The sequence below is a fragment of the Cyprinus carpio genome, chromosome B6 (assembly GCF_018340385.1).
Source record: "Cyprinus carpio isolate SPL01 chromosome B6, ASM1834038v1, whole genome shotgun sequence".
Classification (NCBI taxonomy): domain Eukaryota; kingdom Metazoa; phylum Chordata; class Actinopteri; order Cypriniformes; family Cyprinidae; genus Cyprinus; species Cyprinus carpio.
In genome coordinates this window covers 27,852,579-27,869,355 of record NC_056602.1, presented here as the reverse complement: position 1 = coordinate 27,869,355, position 16,777 = coordinate 27,852,579, and the positions used below count along the sequence as shown (strand labels likewise).

The 16,777-nt window shown below is 35.5% G+C and overlaps 2 protein-coding genes across 3 annotated transcripts; both read right to left on the bottom strand.

Moving 5' to 3' along the window:
- Positions 1-615: 615 nt before the first annotated feature.
- Positions 616-5,326, bottom strand: LOC109091168 (tubby-related protein 1-like). 2 transcript variants are annotated; one of them, XM_042726599.1, is made up of 11 exons: positions 5,292-5,326; positions 4,645-4,782; positions 4,432-4,542; positions 4,201-4,350; positions 3,754-3,839; positions 3,451-3,618; positions 2,810-2,922; positions 2,607-2,715; positions 2,404-2,502; positions 2,014-2,185; positions 616-1,281 (listed from the first exon to the last, which is right to left on the bottom strand). In XM_042726599.1, exons 3-11 carry the CDS (start codon positions 4,478-4,480, stop codon positions 1,148-1,150), a joined length of 1,080 nt encoding a protein of 359 aa, XP_042582533.1. In that variant the 5' UTR covers positions 4,481-4,542; positions 4,645-4,782; positions 5,292-5,326; the 3' UTR covers positions 616-1,147. The 2 variants fall into 2 exon arrangements, with proteins under 2 accessions (XP_042582533.1, XP_042582534.1); XM_042726600.1 differs by having other exon boundaries at positions 4,201-4,347.
- On the bottom strand, positions 4,619-8,521 carry LOC122134258 (probable H/ACA ribonucleoprotein complex subunit 4). The gene is made up of 4 exons (XM_042725178.1): positions 8,281-8,521; positions 5,524-5,647; positions 5,292-5,438; positions 4,619-4,782 (listed from the first exon to the last, which is right to left on the bottom strand). The coding sequence occupies exons 1-4, from the start codon at positions 8,293-8,295 to the stop codon at positions 4,619-4,621; spliced, it is 450 nt and encodes a 149-aa protein (XP_042581112.1). The 5' UTR covers positions 8,296-8,521.
- Between the last annotated feature and the right edge of the window lie 8,256 nt (positions 8,522-16,777).

Sequence of the window (16,777 nt, the reverse complement as noted above, 5' to 3'; positions counted from 1 at the left end):
CCAGCCAAAATGATTTTGAGTCTTCACGGGAACAGATGTGGAGAAGTGTAGCATTTCATCACTTGCTCACCAATGGATCCTCTGCAGTGAATGGGTGCCGTCAGAATGAGAGTCAAAACAGCTGATAAAAACGTCACAATAATCCACAAGTAATCCAATCCATCAATTAACATCAAACCATTGCTTCTGGCTAAAATATGAGTCATCTATCCACAATATTGCTTTCTCTAGTGAAAAAGTAATCTCGTTTGAATCAGAAGAGAAATATGCAGAGATTAAGCACTGTTTACAAGACAAAACAGCTCTAAACAAATTTGCTGATGGATTTTGATGTGAGAGGACAACAGGAGATGGACTTTTTTTTTTCACTGGGGTTATTATGGATTATGGAAATTATTATTATTATTTTGTAAAGTAAATTTAGAATGCCCTAATGATGGATTTGTTTCTTACAAAAATGCAGCTTTTTTCACAAGACGTTAACTGATGGACTGGAGTGGTGTGGATTACTTGTGGATTATTATAATGTTTTTATCAGCTGTTTGGACCCTGGTGATTCTGACGGCACCCATTCACTGCAGAGGATCCACTGCTGAGGAAGTGATGTAATGCTATATTTCTCCAAGAAAGAATCTCTTCTACATCTTGGATGACCTGAGAGTGAGCATTTTCAGCAAATTATCAACTTTGGGTGAACTGTTCCTATAAACAAAGTGCTTTTTTTCAATTTACTAAAATGTGAAGCAGACAATGTTAAAACACATTTTTCCTAATTGCATTGTATGCATAACCTAAAACTAAAACACAATCCATTGTTTCGTTTTCCCTTTTCAACACACATCACGTCTAATGTGACCTCCTCACCACCAGGGGTCATATGCATTTTTCAAACTCTCAAATCAAACATCTCAATGCACTTCCTCCCTTCTCAGTTCACCCACTCTGTCAATAACCATTACTTGATTTTAGCCTAAGTGGATATTACCAGCAGATCTCTCTATGGCATGTAAAATCATGCAACCCCACAAACAACGGTGGCTTTATTTCACAGATTTGTGGGTTTCAGTCTCGTTGTGAATTGAGCTGATGCTGATTGAGAATGTGCGACGAAATCACAGAAAGACACCAGCAGGATGTCTTTATGCTTTTACTCGCAGGCGATTTTGCCATCAAAGCTGGAGAGAGCGATGGCAAAGGCTTGTACGGCACACAGAGGATACCTGTAGTCCAGAGTGAAGGCATCGTCTGCTACTCTCCCAAACTGCATCACAATGTAGTCCTCTGAAATGTAGCACAAAAAAGGGTCATGCAATGCTTTATCTGCTTAGCAAACATACCATTTTGCATGTATTTTTCAACACCAAACTGTTTAGAGTGCTGATTGCACAGCGTATACTGCACACTTCGTACTATTACATACAATTACTGAAACAGTATGCAAAGCATCATCATCAGTATGAAATATCTTCAAATATGATTATTTAGCATTTCATTTTTGTGTATAAATGTCTTCACTTTTGACAGTTACTCATCAATAGAGATATTAAGATAGCAACTAATATTATTTCTGGTACTTTTGTTACACTGGAAATTGATAGTGAAGTTAAATGCATTGCGTTGTGGGATACAGTACATTGCATTAACAAATTTGGGAGACACTTTTTTTTTTAAGTGTATAAGTTATCAGTATATGCCCAGTGATTATGTTGGTTTTAGAATCATGCTCTAACACAGTACCACTGTTATTGTTAACTAAAACTGTTATATTTTAAATTGTTGTTTTAAATAGTCTAATAAATATTAGATTTAATAAACATACTTTTGCAACTGACAGGAATAAAATTGCAGTACTAAAATTACTAAAACTAAAACTGAAGTAATAAATAAATGTTAAATAGAAATATTTAAAAACTGCAAAATAAGTAGCATTCAAGTGTGCTTTTTCAGACATATGGTAGTTTTTGTTTTAAAGCAATAACAACAGTTCTACAGAGATATGGTTGAGTTACTTACGGTCTTTGTTATGCACAATCTGGAAGTTTTTGATGGATGCCTGTGTGACTCTGCCATTGAAGTTTAACACGTGTGACGCCGTTTCTTCATTCCACACTGGCGTCTTATTGCGCAGCTCTATTAAGTTTTCCATATTTCTGTTTTGATGTCTAATGAGGAGGCCATCATTTTCCTGTTGGGAAGCAATATATTCAGATGTCATTTTAACAAATTATAAAAGAAAAAAAAAAGGAAAAAAAAAAGAAAATTAATAAATAAAAAATATTTATAGTTGAAGAAATATAATATAAATATATAGTTAAACTATAAATAAATAGTTAAATAAATTAAATAATTATATATAAATAAATTAAATAAATAATTATAAATAAATATTTGTTTTTATCTTACACTACGTGGTCGTAATGGGACCCGTTCTCCATCTTTGCTCATGCCAGGAATAATTACAATCATTCGCCTTGGTCCTTTCATGCCCAAAACATTTGTTTCCTAAAGCCACAGTGCAAATTAATGTTAGTAAAATATAGCATGCATTAAGTAACTGATTAGCATTTCAACCAAAATTACAGTGGTTACAGTAGATGTTGCCTTACATAGATAATAGCTGCTAATTCCTGTCGCGCATTAGACATGTCCGGCAGAGCTCTGTCCGGATGCAGTGCATTATCAAACACTGTGAACTTAGTTCCCATCAGATTTGACCTGAAATATACATGCATATATCCTTTAAATCAAAGAGATTGTGTTATAGACCTGTAAAACAGCTATAATAGCAATGGTAAGCAAACCCACTTACCTCAGCTTCCCAATGAAGTTTTCTCCTCCTCTGGAGAGGTCGGTCGGGTCAATGGAGATCAAGTAGTTTGAGGTCGTGCTTTTTTTCCTCTTTCTTCCCGCTAACAAAAATACCTGGATGTAAGATGGACATCAGAATTTGTAACAACATCTGAATTCATATGATTCTAGATTGATAAGATAAATGTAGTAAGATATTAGGCCATTTTTTGGTCAATTTGAGATTGTTTTTTAAAGAAATTAATACTTTTATTCACCAAGGATGCATTAAACTTGATCAGAAGTGACAGTAAAGGCTTGTGTAATGTTACAAAAGATTTCTCTTTAAATAAATGTGTTTACTGAAAAAAAATTATCACTGTCTCCACAAAAATATAAAGCAACACAACACTGATAATAATCTGAAATGTTTCTTGAGCAGCAAATCAGTATATTAGAATGATTTCTGAAGGATCATGTGACACTGAAGACTGGAGTAATGATGCTGAAAATTCAGCTTTATATCACAAGAATAAATTACATTGTAAGAAAATTACTGTTTTTAATGTTTGATCAAATAAATTCAGTCTTGGTCCAGATATAAGACTTCTTTCAAAAAATCCACATTGTGAAGGCCTATACAGATAAATATAGCTGTCGTACTTTCTTCTCGTTGTCCAGGTGCAGGTAGTACGTTGGGTAAAGGCCTCGGTCCATGCCTCTCTTGTCACGGGTCACTTTGCACCTTACCGTGACGCCCTGCTGTGCAGGCTGAAGAACGAACTCCTCCAGATTGTCAAACTCAATGGGAGGAGAAGGTGCTCGCTCCTCTTCACAGGAATAAGAGAGGTAATATTAGAAACTGTTACCATGGTTATCATAGCTCCCACCCAAAAATCCTTACTTGAGAAAAATGATGATAAATAAATACCGGAATGAGAATAATGTGAAATATAATGAATTCACCTTTTTGCCTTTTTTCCCTTTGCCCTTTTTCTTCTTCTGTGTCACTTCTGAATCAGAGTCTTCAGTCTCTTCTGCTTTAGCAGGACCTGAGGATGAGAAACAATCAAATTAGACATGGAAACAGCCATAGGGGCTGGGACATAGATAACCATTAATATCCAATCATCTCCCTGACACTATGGCATAGTATAACCCTCCATTTGGCCCCTTAACTTCATTTTTCATTTCTATTCAGAAAAAGTGCAATGCAGATAATATTTTATTCAGTGAAGAATTTATATAGTAGACAATTATGTGTGCATAATATCAAAACATAATACAGCAGTGTACACATAAAAAAAAAAAACAATATGGAATTTTCTTTATTATTGAAGCTTTTATACTTTTTTATGTCAGTAAGTAAAATTATGTGTATCCTAATGGCTTTAAGAAAGGATCAGAACTTACTTTTGGTCTTTTTTGTCTTTTTGTCCTTGTCTTTGTCTTTGTCCCCTCCTGTCTGAAACATGGACACTGGGTTTGAGCTGCTCTTCTTCTTCGTCTTGCTGGTTTTGGTTTCTGGTTCGCTCTCATCTTCACTCTCAGATTTGGCAGCTGCTTTACGCCACATTTGCAAACATATGTATTATTCTGAATCAACAAACAGACATGCATATAGAAGAGCTCTCAAAACATTACCTTTCTTTTTACTCTTGGTTTCAGGCTTGTCTCTGTTTATCTGAAACATGGAGGCTGGTTCCTTTTTCTTGGCTTTAGATTTTCCTTTACTATCTACATCCTCTTTGACATCTTCATGAAGCAAACATAAATAAATCAAGTTATTGAATCTAACTAAACTAATCCCTTGATAGATGTTTAAAGTAGTTTAAAGCACATGTGAAAAGAGGACACCTTTTGATTTGGACTTCTTGTCTTTTTCCTTCTCTTTTTCCTTTCCATCAGAACTTTCTTTTGAAGTCTTTTTCTTCGTTTTCTTCTGAGGAGTGGTCTCTTCATCATCATCCTCATCATCATCATCTTCTGTAGAACCTGTTTTGGAATAAACATATAAGTGCTCAGATAAAAAAAAAAATCATGCTATTATCCTACTGGAAAAAGAACACTTTATCATCACAGATCTTTCTCCTAGATAGCAAGACAAAATAAGAGCAAATTGCTTTTCTCATTAAAACATTATAATTTATTATTATTTTTTTTTTTATCACACTCCAATTCTCTCACTAGAGGTCTCTATTAGAGATCTCAATATAAGCTCAAACATTTCAAGATATCAAATAAATACATTTATTAAAGTATTACTAAGGTAATTTGTTCTTATTTTTAACTGAGGCTAATATTTGGTAACTGAAAAAGCTGTAATAAAATCAAATAAATATTACATGACAAACCGAAACTGGAAAAACTTTCAGTTTTCAAAAACTGCATTGAAATTTGAAGAAATGTTGCCTTTGCAACTAACTGCAATAAAATAAGTTGAAGTTTGTATTATTAAAATGACTACAATGAAAACAAGCTAAATAACATATTAGGTCACTTACTCTTCTTCTTCTTTGGGGCACTTTTGGCTTTCTTTTTGATTCTCTTCTTCTTCTTTGGGGCACTTTTGGCTTTCTTTTTGATTTCCTTCTCCTTCTCTGTTGATTCTTTCTCCTTCTCCAGTTTCTTCTTCTTCACCTTCTCTCCATCTGTGTGGGAGGTTTGTGAGAGAAGTGTAAACAGACTGACAGAAGCGCAGTGATGTAACATCAGGACATGAGCTCTCTGCCGTACTCTGAGTGACCGGGCTGCTTTCGGCCGACAGATCGATGCTCTTCTTGCTCTTGGTCTTTTTGGGTTTGGCTTCGGTGCCTTTGGTCTCTGCTGGAGTCGAATCGGGCTTCTTCTTTTTGGGCTTCTGTAATATTCTACATTTAAAAATGACATTATTGTAATAAACATATTGGACAATTAGCTATTATTAAAAGTAACCAAAGCTAGAAAGTTAAGATTACTCACCAATGAGCATGCAAGTGAAAGCAACAAATAAAAAAAAATAATATATTTGAATACAACTCTTAGTCAAAAAATGCATTTTTGTCATTTTTTGTTTGAAACACATTTTTTGTTTGAATAATTTTTGTCATTTTTAGTTACACGACACACAAACACAACACATACAACACACACATAACACACTGAGTCATGTTTTTAAAAAATCTGAAGAAACAAAACACAAACAAACACACACACACACACACCACACAAAAACACACACACAACACACGGAATACACACACACACATTTTAAACGCACACGACCACGCACAACTGCACACACCACACGCACACACACACACACACGCACACGCACACGCACACGCACACACACACACACACACACACACACTCATATATATACAGTTAGGTCCATATATGTTTGGACATGGAAATATTTTTAATAATTTTGGCTCTGTATGCCACCAGAATAGAAATAAAATGAAACAATATGAAACTGAAGTGCAGACTTTAGGCTTTAATTCAAGGGGTTGAACAAAAATATAACATAATGAACATTACGAACAATTTATACACAGTTCCCCCATTTACAGGAGCTCAGATGTAATTGGACAAATAAATATAATAATAAATTAAATGTTTAATTTTAATGTTTTGTTGAGAATCCTTTGCAGGCAATGACTGCCTTACATCTGGAACTCATGGACATCAGCAGAGACTGGGTTTGCTCCTCTGTGAAGCTTTGCCAGGCCTTTATTGCAGCTGACTTCAGTTGTTGTTTGCGTTTCTGGGTCTTTCTGCCTTTAGTTTTGTCTTCAGCGAGTTAAATGCATGCTCAATCGGCTTGAGATCAGGAGATTGATTTTGCCATTGCAGAATATTCAAAAACCCCTGGGTTGCTTTTGCTGTATGTTTTGGGTCACTGTCCATTTGTACTATGAAGTGCCGTCCAATCAACTGTGCTTCATTTGGTTAAATCTGGGCAGAATTCTTCAGGCTGCTTCTGTCTTCTGTCACTTCTTCACTAAACAGCAGTAACCCAGTGCCACTGGAAGCCATGCACGCTCATGCAGCACACTGCTCCACCGTGTTTCACAGATCATATTGTGTGCTTTGGATCATGGGCTGTTCCAAGCCTTCTCCATACTTTTTTTTCTTCCCGTCATTCTGGTGCAGGTTGATCTTAATTACATCCGTCCAAAGAATGCTTTTCCAGAAGTGGTCTGGCTTTTTTAGATGTTTTTTGGCAAAGTCTAATCTGGCCTTGTTTGGACCTTGTATCTTTTTGAAGCATAAGACTGCATCATCTCTAGATCTATTGATATAACAGCAGTGATCTGATGCATAACCACATTATACAACACATCCTGTTTGTGAGTGATTAAGCTGCAGGAGTCAGCGATGGAAAAACCTCACATTTATCCATTATTCTTCTGTATTTCACAAATATGTTTAAGTTAAACCTAAATCTTTTCACCCTCATATATATATATATATATAATATCTATATATATATATATATATATATATATATATATATATATATATATATATATATAGATATATATATATATATATATATATATATGGTCTAAGACAGGAGACACTTCATACTGACTGTCTGTGAGTCTGAGTGTGTGTGTACGAGTGTGTAAGTGTGTGTGATCCACTTAAGACACAGCCAGAATAAGACTATTAATACCGTCACCTTAGTCAATCCCTGTCATGAGGTGTGGAGGAAAACAAAATCTTTAATTCAACCATGTTTCCATTCAATTAACAACAAAAAATATACAGTAACCAAATATAGTTTTGAAATAAGTTTTAGCTTAAATAAGGTTAAAATTTCAAGTATTTGTGCCGTCTAAATGAACACACGTTGTGTTTGTACTGTAGGTCATCTTTTACACTTTGCATAAAACTGAATGAGACATATTTACATTTAAACTTCAAAATGATCTGTCAAGCTCTGAACCCTTGAGCTAAATACATCATTATTATAAAACATTTTTTTGATTATAAGGACTCACCATATAAATGTGATATATCTGCAATGCCTAATATTTCCCACTTGAAATGCTAATAGTCCTACTAGTTATTTAAGTTTATGCAAATATAAAACCTAAATATTTTACATCCATTTAGCATTTCTCATCACAAGCAAGCAACAGAACAAGGTGATAAACTAATATTGAAATTCATGGCTGGAAGTGTTTGATTCAGTCATTTGCACGTGTCTTTAACAACTGTGTATCACTGAACTTTCCTGTAAAACTAGGAGTGACCTCACTATAACTCACTAATTAGACAAGTGACATCAACCAACATGCTAATGACAGTATGTTTTTTAATTATCGATGTTAAATACATTCATTGGCTTTAAATCCATTCTGATGACAGATCTAGTTTAAAACAGCATCTCTGAATGTCCTCCAGTGAATCAACATTTAGATCAACAGCTATTGGGATGATAATAATAACAATAAAAGCCACAACATGCTTTATGCAATCAATCAATTGAAACAAACTCACCTTTTCGGCAGACATGTCCTTTATCTTCTAACTGTATCCGGTGAAGTTGAACAAGAGCAAGTGAGGCCTCAGTGCGGTGATGCTAAGCTAGTAATGAGAAAGTGTGGAGCTTTACTCACTGAAGCTCCATCAGCAGAAAGTTGCTAAGCGGATTTTCCCTCTGACCCATCTGTCACTCACATCACGGGCCTGAAGAAGAAATAATATGATAAGATGGGTAACTGACAAATGGACGGCAACTTAAAGATTTTAGACTCAACTTTAAATATAAGTGGAATGTAGGAAATTACATTTTCAGCCCTTTTAATCACCTTTTGCCTTTAATAGTGGACATGAAATCCACATAAACCTCTCAAGTTGAATTAATAGTTAGAAGATAAGTCCAACATCTTTCTCATTTAGATGCTTGACGATGCCTTATTTATTTACTTCTCGTTTAAGTCCAACACTTTTAGGAAGAAGGACCCACTAATATTGCACGCTTAAAAAAATAGTTTTTGTGAGAGTGTCACTCTAATGGATTCAATAATTGCTGTCAAAAATATGACCCAATGACATTTTGCCCTCTGAAATATTAGATCAGATCAATAAATTTAATGATGATGAGATGCTTTTGATTGAAATCACTGAAAAATTCATTATAATTTGAATACATTGTATGATTATGGATATATTCTGTGATTCTGTCTGTCCGGCGAAACATTTTCATTCATTCATTCATTGCATTTTAATTGTATTTATGTTTATTCGTTATTTATGTATTACTCGTTACATTTATATATTGTTAATTTTATTTCATTGTTTATTAATTTATTTTTATTATTTTACTTTCATTTATTGTGCTTGTTTAATTGTTTATTCTTTTTTAAATTTACATTTATTTATTATTGGATTATATTTATGTTTATTCATTATTTATATATTCATTATTTAATTTATATATTGTTAATTTTATATAATTGTTTATTCATTTATTTACAGTTTTATTTCATTCATTTTAATTCTATTTATTTGCTTTTATTTATTATTTATTTGCTCCTTTTTATTTTATCATTCATTTATTTTTATTCAATTTCATCATGTATGTATGTATTTATTTATTTTAATTCTATTTATTTACTCTTATTTATTGTTTTTTATTATTTAATTTAATTGTTTATTCGTTCATTTCTATTACTTGCTTAATTCAAATATCAGCTTCTACCTGTCCTGCAGGTGAGCACTACTCCTGAACATCATGCATAATGAACATGTTAAATGTGTCAACATACAGACCCAGTCATCTTATAAATACATATTTGTCTAATTAATGTAAATCCTGGGATTTCTTACAATTATACCTGATCCACATCACTGCTGAATTTATTACTCACTGCTGCTGCCTTGATGGGTGTCAGGTTTCAATTTAGTTGAATGTGTCATGGCTAAATGTGTGTTTTTGACACTCCCCCTGCTGACACATTTAACAAACATTTGATTTTGCTCTAGCTGAACATAAAGATACTGTAATGTAATCTTTTGCTTTTTCTGAAGAAAATTTCTGGTGGTCAAAGATGAGACACTTTGACAGCAGGCTACACCTCCTCAAGCTGCAGCAGGTTCAGGCCAGACAGTATCTGTGGGTCACGAGGGTGTACGAGCGTCTGGAACTGAAGCAGCCTGCAGGATGAGGAGCTTATCGCTGGGCTGACAGCAGAGCTCTCTCCTCTTATTGGTTTAGCTCTACTTGGCCCGTGCAAAAGCAGGTCATGAAGGCCACTGACAAAAGCTGGAATAGTGTGAATATATTTGTGAATGTCAAACACATTCATAACTAGAAGTTCCTTTTATTTTTAAACACTATTAAACTCAACACTTTAAGACTTATAATTATTATTATTATAATAATTGCTTATTGTCCTGCATGCATCAGTTGACTGTTAGAATGGTCGTATTGCACCACCTACAGGCAAGTAAAGGTGGTGTATCATTCCAGTGACAATTTTAACAATATAATGTAGAAAACCCATGCCTGGAATTAATGTCAGGATTTACACCTAGGTAGCTGACGAATAACATGATTTGTTATTATTATCATTTATAGATTTATTTTATTTTAACATTTAATTCACATCTATGGAATTTAAGTTGGATTCAACATGGAAAAATATTCCCTTTCCCCGTAAGATAAATATCCTCTGTCCTAATAAATAATATTTTATAATATTTATTTACATGAATATTCTTTTCTGGCAATAATGTTAGCGAATTCAATTAATTACTGTATAAAATTGGTGATACATACATACACACACACACACACACACACACACACACACACACACACACACACACACACACACACACACATATATGTGTACACATATACATGCATGTATGTATCATCAAATATGTATCAGGGTCATTATAGTTAACTAAAGCCATTGAAACATTCATTTTACTTTCATTTTACTTTCATACTTTCATTTTTTATTTGAATGTTTGTTCAATGTTTAACGTTTTCATATAATGTACTAAAATAACTAAAACTGAAATAGAAAAAAAAGAGAAACCATATAGACATAAAATAGGCAAAATACACTACAAAATTCTTAAAAATTAAACTAAAATTGAAACTTAAAACATAAAAATAATTTCAAACTATTAATAAAACTATAACAATGTCTCCGTGGTACTAAAATAACACTCATATGTATGATTTAATTAAATATTTTATTATATTTTATTTTAAGTAAATATTCCCTGCCCTGATACTAGGCAGCAACAGTGCTAGACATAGCAAATTAAATCCATTAAATCTTAATTTATGCAATTAATTAAATTATTTAAATTACATTAATTAAATTAGTTAAATTAATTAAAATGTTTCATTTATATTTTTAATATTTATTAATATGCATCATTCATAGAAATATTTCCTGCCCTGACACCAGATGGCGATATAGTTAAATACAATAAATTAAATGTGGAAACTGGCTCAAGATCATGTTCTATGGTGAAATGAAGCTGTTCGTGCTGCAGTGCTTCATCCGGTGGCAAGATGGCGCTGTTTCCGCCTTCCTCCCGTTCACAGATCATGCCCTCAGAGGGCCAGTGAACTCAAGGCGGTTCAGAGGTGGAGCTCAATATCTTAAAGAGACAGTGCAGTTTATGATGCAACTGTACAGTATTCTCCAGATCACCAGTTTATAACAAATAAAACGGAAGAACTGAAATGCTCCTCTTAAAGTTAACTCCTAAGTAAAAAAAAAAAAACATATTCTTTTGGTTCATATTTACATACAGACTAACAATAACTGATAGCATATATTATAAATGTGTATTTACTTAAACTATATTTGATCTTTATTACACTGAAACAGATTTATGAAATAATGCAGAAGCAGAAGAACAGCTACTTAAGGACGTGACCTCACTCCAGCGGCTTTATTACTCACATTCACAATCACAAACAATGAGGACAACCCATGGAGATGTGGGTCAGAGGAGTGCACGCGCTCCTGAGGGACACACACGTGTGTGTGTGTGTGTGTGTGTATGAGACAGAGAGAGACTCAAACTAAACAAAGGCAACAGGATACTGCCCTGACTGTAAAACAAATGCTGGATCCAGCAGCAGATGAGCACACAGAGGAAAATACAGTTTGAAAGTGTCCTGCTGACCTCCTTTCACAGAATGAGTTTTCCCATAATGCAACGGCCTCTGCCAGAAGGCTGGATAACAGTATAGAAAGGAAACTCCATTTAAACTATAGTGGTGCTTGCCTGTGCGAATCCTGTCCTGCTCTTTTACAACATTCCATGTATCAAGTGTTCTAGGTGGTTGCCAGGGTGTTGCTATGCAGCTTCTAAGATTTGAGTGTTTTTTTTTAGCATGTTACTATCAGTTTCTAGGACACTCTGGGTTGTTGCCAGGCTGTTGCTATGCAGCTTCTAAGGTTTAAGTGGTTTTAAGTATGTTGTTCTGCAGTTATTATGATGTGCTGGGTGGTTGTCAGGACATTGCTATGCAGTTGCTAAGATCTAAATGATTTAAAAAATGGTACTATCAGTAACTAGGATGCTCTTGGTGGTTGCCAAGGCGTTGATATGCAGCTTCTAACGTCTGAGTGGTTTTTAGCACGTTACACTGCAGGTACTAGGATGTTATATTTGGTTGGCAGGGCTATGCTATGAGTGTTTTTAAACATATTACTATTAATACCTAGGATACTTTGGGTGGTTGCCAGGGTGTTGCTATGCAGCTTCTAAGATCTGAGTGTCTTTAAAACATGTTACTATCAGTTACTAGAATGTTCTGGGTGGTTTCCAGGGTGTTGTAATGCAACTTCTAAGGTGTGAGTGGTTTTTAGCATGTAGCTCTGCACTGGCTGAGGTGTTCTGGGGGTTTTTAATGGGTTGCTATGGGGTCACATTGGATTTTTTTGCTGGTTTACCAGGTAGTGCAAAGTTATAAGTCAAATGTTCTGAGTGGTTACCAGGGTATTGATATGCAGTAGGTATTATAGTGTTTTTCTACAAACCCGATTCCAAAAAAGTTGGGACACGGTACAAATTGTGATTGCAATGTGGAAGTTTCAAAATTTCAACAAATTACAAAAAATAAAACATAAAACAAAAAACAAAACATAAAAAATATAAGAAACATAAAAAATATATAATTTTAAGGGAAAAATAAGTTGATTTTAAATTTCATGGCATCAACACATCTCAAAAAAGTTGAGACAAGGCCATGTTTACCACTGTGTGGCATTCCCTCTTCTTTTTATAACAGTCTGCAAACGTCTGGGGAACTGAGGAGACAAGTTGCTCAAGTTTAGGAATAGGAATGTTGTCCCATTCTTGTCTAATACAGGCTTCTAGTTGCTCAACTGTGTTAGTTCTTCTTTGTCGCATCTTCCTCTTTATGATGCACCAAATGTTTTCTATGGTGAAAGATCTGGACTGCAGGCTGGCCATTTCAGTACCCGGATCCTTCTTCTACGCAGCCATGATGTTGTAATTGATGCAGTATGTGGTCTGGCATTGTCATGTTGGAAAATGCAAGGTCTTCCCTGAAAGAGACGACGTCTGTATGGGAGCATATGTTGTTCTAGAACTTGGATATACCTTTCAGCATTGATGGTGCCTTTCCAGATGTGTAACCTGCTGCCCATGCCACACACACTCATGCAACCCCATACCATCAGAGATGCAGGCTTCTGAACTGAGCGCTGATAACAACTTGGGTTGTCCTTGTCCTCTTTAGTCCAGATGACATGGCATCCCAGTTTTCCAAAACGAACTTCAAATTTTGATTCGTCTGAGCACAGAACAGTTTTCCACTTTGCCACAGTCCATTTTAAATGAGCCTTGGCCCAGAGAAAACGCCTGCACTTCTGGATCATGTTTAGATATGGCTTCTTTTTTGACCTATAGAGTTTTAGCCGGCAACGGATTGTGTTTACTGACAATGTTTTCTGGAAGTATTCCTGAGCCCATGTTGTGATTTCCATTACAGTAGCATTCCTGTATGTGATGCAGTGCCGTCTAAGGGCCCGAAGATCACGGGCATCCAGTATGGTTTTTCGGCCTTGACCCTTATGCACAGAGATTGTTCCAGATTCTCTGAATCTTTGGATGATATTATGCACTGTAGAAGATGATAACTTCAAACTCTCTGCAATTTTTCCTCTGAGAAACTCCTTTCTGATATTGCTCCACTATTTTTTCGCCGCAGCATTGGGGGAATTGGTGATCCTCTGCTCATCTTGACTTCTGAGAGACACTGCCACTCCGAGAGGCTCTTTTTATACCCAATCATGTTGCCAATTGACCTAATAAGTTGCAAATTAGTCCTCCAGCTGTTCCTTATATGTGCATTTAACTTTTCCGGCCTCTTATTGCTACCTGTCCCAACTTTTTTGGAATGTGTAGCTCTCATGAAATCCAAAATGAGCCAATATTTGGCATGACATTTCAAAATGTCTCACTGTCAACATTTGATATGTTATCTATATTCTATTGTGAATAAATTATAAGTTTATGAGATTTGTAAATTATTCCATTCCTTTTTTACTCACAATTTGTACAGTGTCCCAACTTTTTTGGAATCGGGTTTGTATGTACTTCCTAGGGTGTTCTGAACATTTGTTCTTTTGTCAGGGCAAAGTTACTAGTAGTTATTAGAAAGTTGCAACTAGGACTTTTTTTTATTTGTTTATTTTTGCATGCTGCTATGCAGTTTCTAGGATGTTCTAAGTGGTGTTAAGTGTTTTGCTTTTTTAGTTACTTGGATGTGCTAGGTGGTTGCCAGGGCGTTGCAAGTCCATTGCTAAGGAACTCCAGTGTGTTGCTATGTGGTTGCTAAGATGCTCAGAGTTAGGGATTTCATTCAGATTCTTTACCATAAATATGCACTTGGCAGATACTTGTATCTAAAGTGACTGAAGCATGCCACTTCACCATAGACGCCCCCCATGTTCTGCTGTGCCCCAGCGAAGTCCCTCCACTAAAACCACATCATAGCACTGATCTAAGATCAGATTTCTCTGTGAATATTTTGACCTTGGCTACAATAATGTATTGACAAAACTGATCCATTGGTATTCCCAAGTGAAAGCACTAGAAAGCTTGAGGAGTTAAAATTTCCAGTGTGTATGTATTTCAAAATGATCTCTTCTTGGCTATAGTGAAAACAGATTTTTACCTTTCTGTTGAAATCTTAGTGTAGTTTTTTTCTTTACAAAACTTTTTTTTTTTTTTTTCAGGTGCTGCAGGGTGGGTTACTAATGTGTCCTGCTTAGTTTTCAGAAAATGTGAGCAATATTACAGTAATGCCATAGAAAACACCAATAATACTTGATATAATGTTTCTTAAAGAACAGATCAGAAATAAAGTAATGAAGCTGATAGCATAAAAGTGCAATTAACGGTTTAAACATGAAATAAGTACTTATCCTTAACATTTGCATGTTTACAGAAAATTAATCAGCTTTTGACATGCTGCATTCTTGTTAGTGTCTGATCTTTCAACATGTTTCATCCTGCAACCTTTGTCTACACTTTTGCTCGGTCCCTGCTGTGCAATGTGATAAATACGCCAAATTGACACCAGCTGGTCAATGAACAGTTAACTCAAACTTGTGTGGTTTTGTCAGGGACTGATTACCCTGAACGATTCTTAAAGATCATGTGATAATGCCCTCGGGAACATCGCTCCGAAAGAAAACTGGAAACATAATCTGTAATGCAAGATTGTAAAAGTGGATATTAGACCTCATTTAGGTGCCATTTCTTATGCTCATGATGATGAATAATGCATAAAAGGACTTTGTAAGTAGTAAAACAATACAAATACAAATGGGGCAAAATGGGTTTAAAGTTAAGAAATATTTTGAGTCCCCCCCTCCCTTGCCTCAGTGCTTTGGTCCAAATGCATGCTTTTTTTTTTGTTTACCGGGGAACCCCCCTCGAAACGCAATTGGGCTAGTTTTGAGTAGCAATAGGCTGAGGTTTTTTTTTTTTCTGAAAACCTGGCAACCCTGCATCACCTACACAAACACCCACACGCAAGTCAGTTGAGCGAGCACAAAGTAATAGTTGTGGAACTCCAAGGCTGTCAATGCTATTTTATTAACTTAAACATCTGATGAAGTGATTATTTTCTCTTTAATACAAATAAAGCCAATGCATTTTTCAATGAGTCCGATATGTTAGCAATAATAACGTTACCTGCTTGACGGATAGTGATGTCTACAACGGACACGACCTCTGTCACGGCGCGACCACAAGAGCTTGAATTTGTCTTATTTGGCATGGTCTCCCTGTTACACTAATAGTAGTAAAGGCTTTCTTCTGTGTAAACTTTTCCTTACAAGTACAATTTTAGCTGTGTTATTCGTGTCCCCTTCAAAAATTGTTCTTGAGAAATTTTGTTTATTGTCTCCCCCTACTGTTAGACGAACACCTTAGCAACCACCTAGCATCCCCCAAAACCTCCAATCACTTAGTAACGCTCCTACCATTTCTATCAACCACCCAACAACCCCTTAATCAACACAGAGACCTCTAGAACATCCTTGCAACCCAGAACACCTTAGTAACTACCCAGAAACCCTCAAAACAATCTAGCAACCCCTAGAACACCCTAGCAACTACCCACTGTAGCAACCCCCAGAACACCACAGCACCAACCTAGCAAATGCAAAGAATCATAGCAACCATCTATCAACCCCTATACAATCCTTTCAACCACACAACCCCCAAATAATCCAGAAACCCCTAGATCCCCTAGAAACCATCTAGCAAATCCCAAAACACCCTGACAACCACTCAGTAACCTTCAAAACACACTAGCAACTCCCAAAACAAACTAGCAACCCCTAGAATACCCTTATAATACCACCACAATCTAACAACCCCTAGAACACCCTACCAGCTACCCAGCAACCCCCCTCAAAAAAAACAGCAACCCCTCGAACATCATAGAAACTACCTAGGAATCCCTGGAAAACCA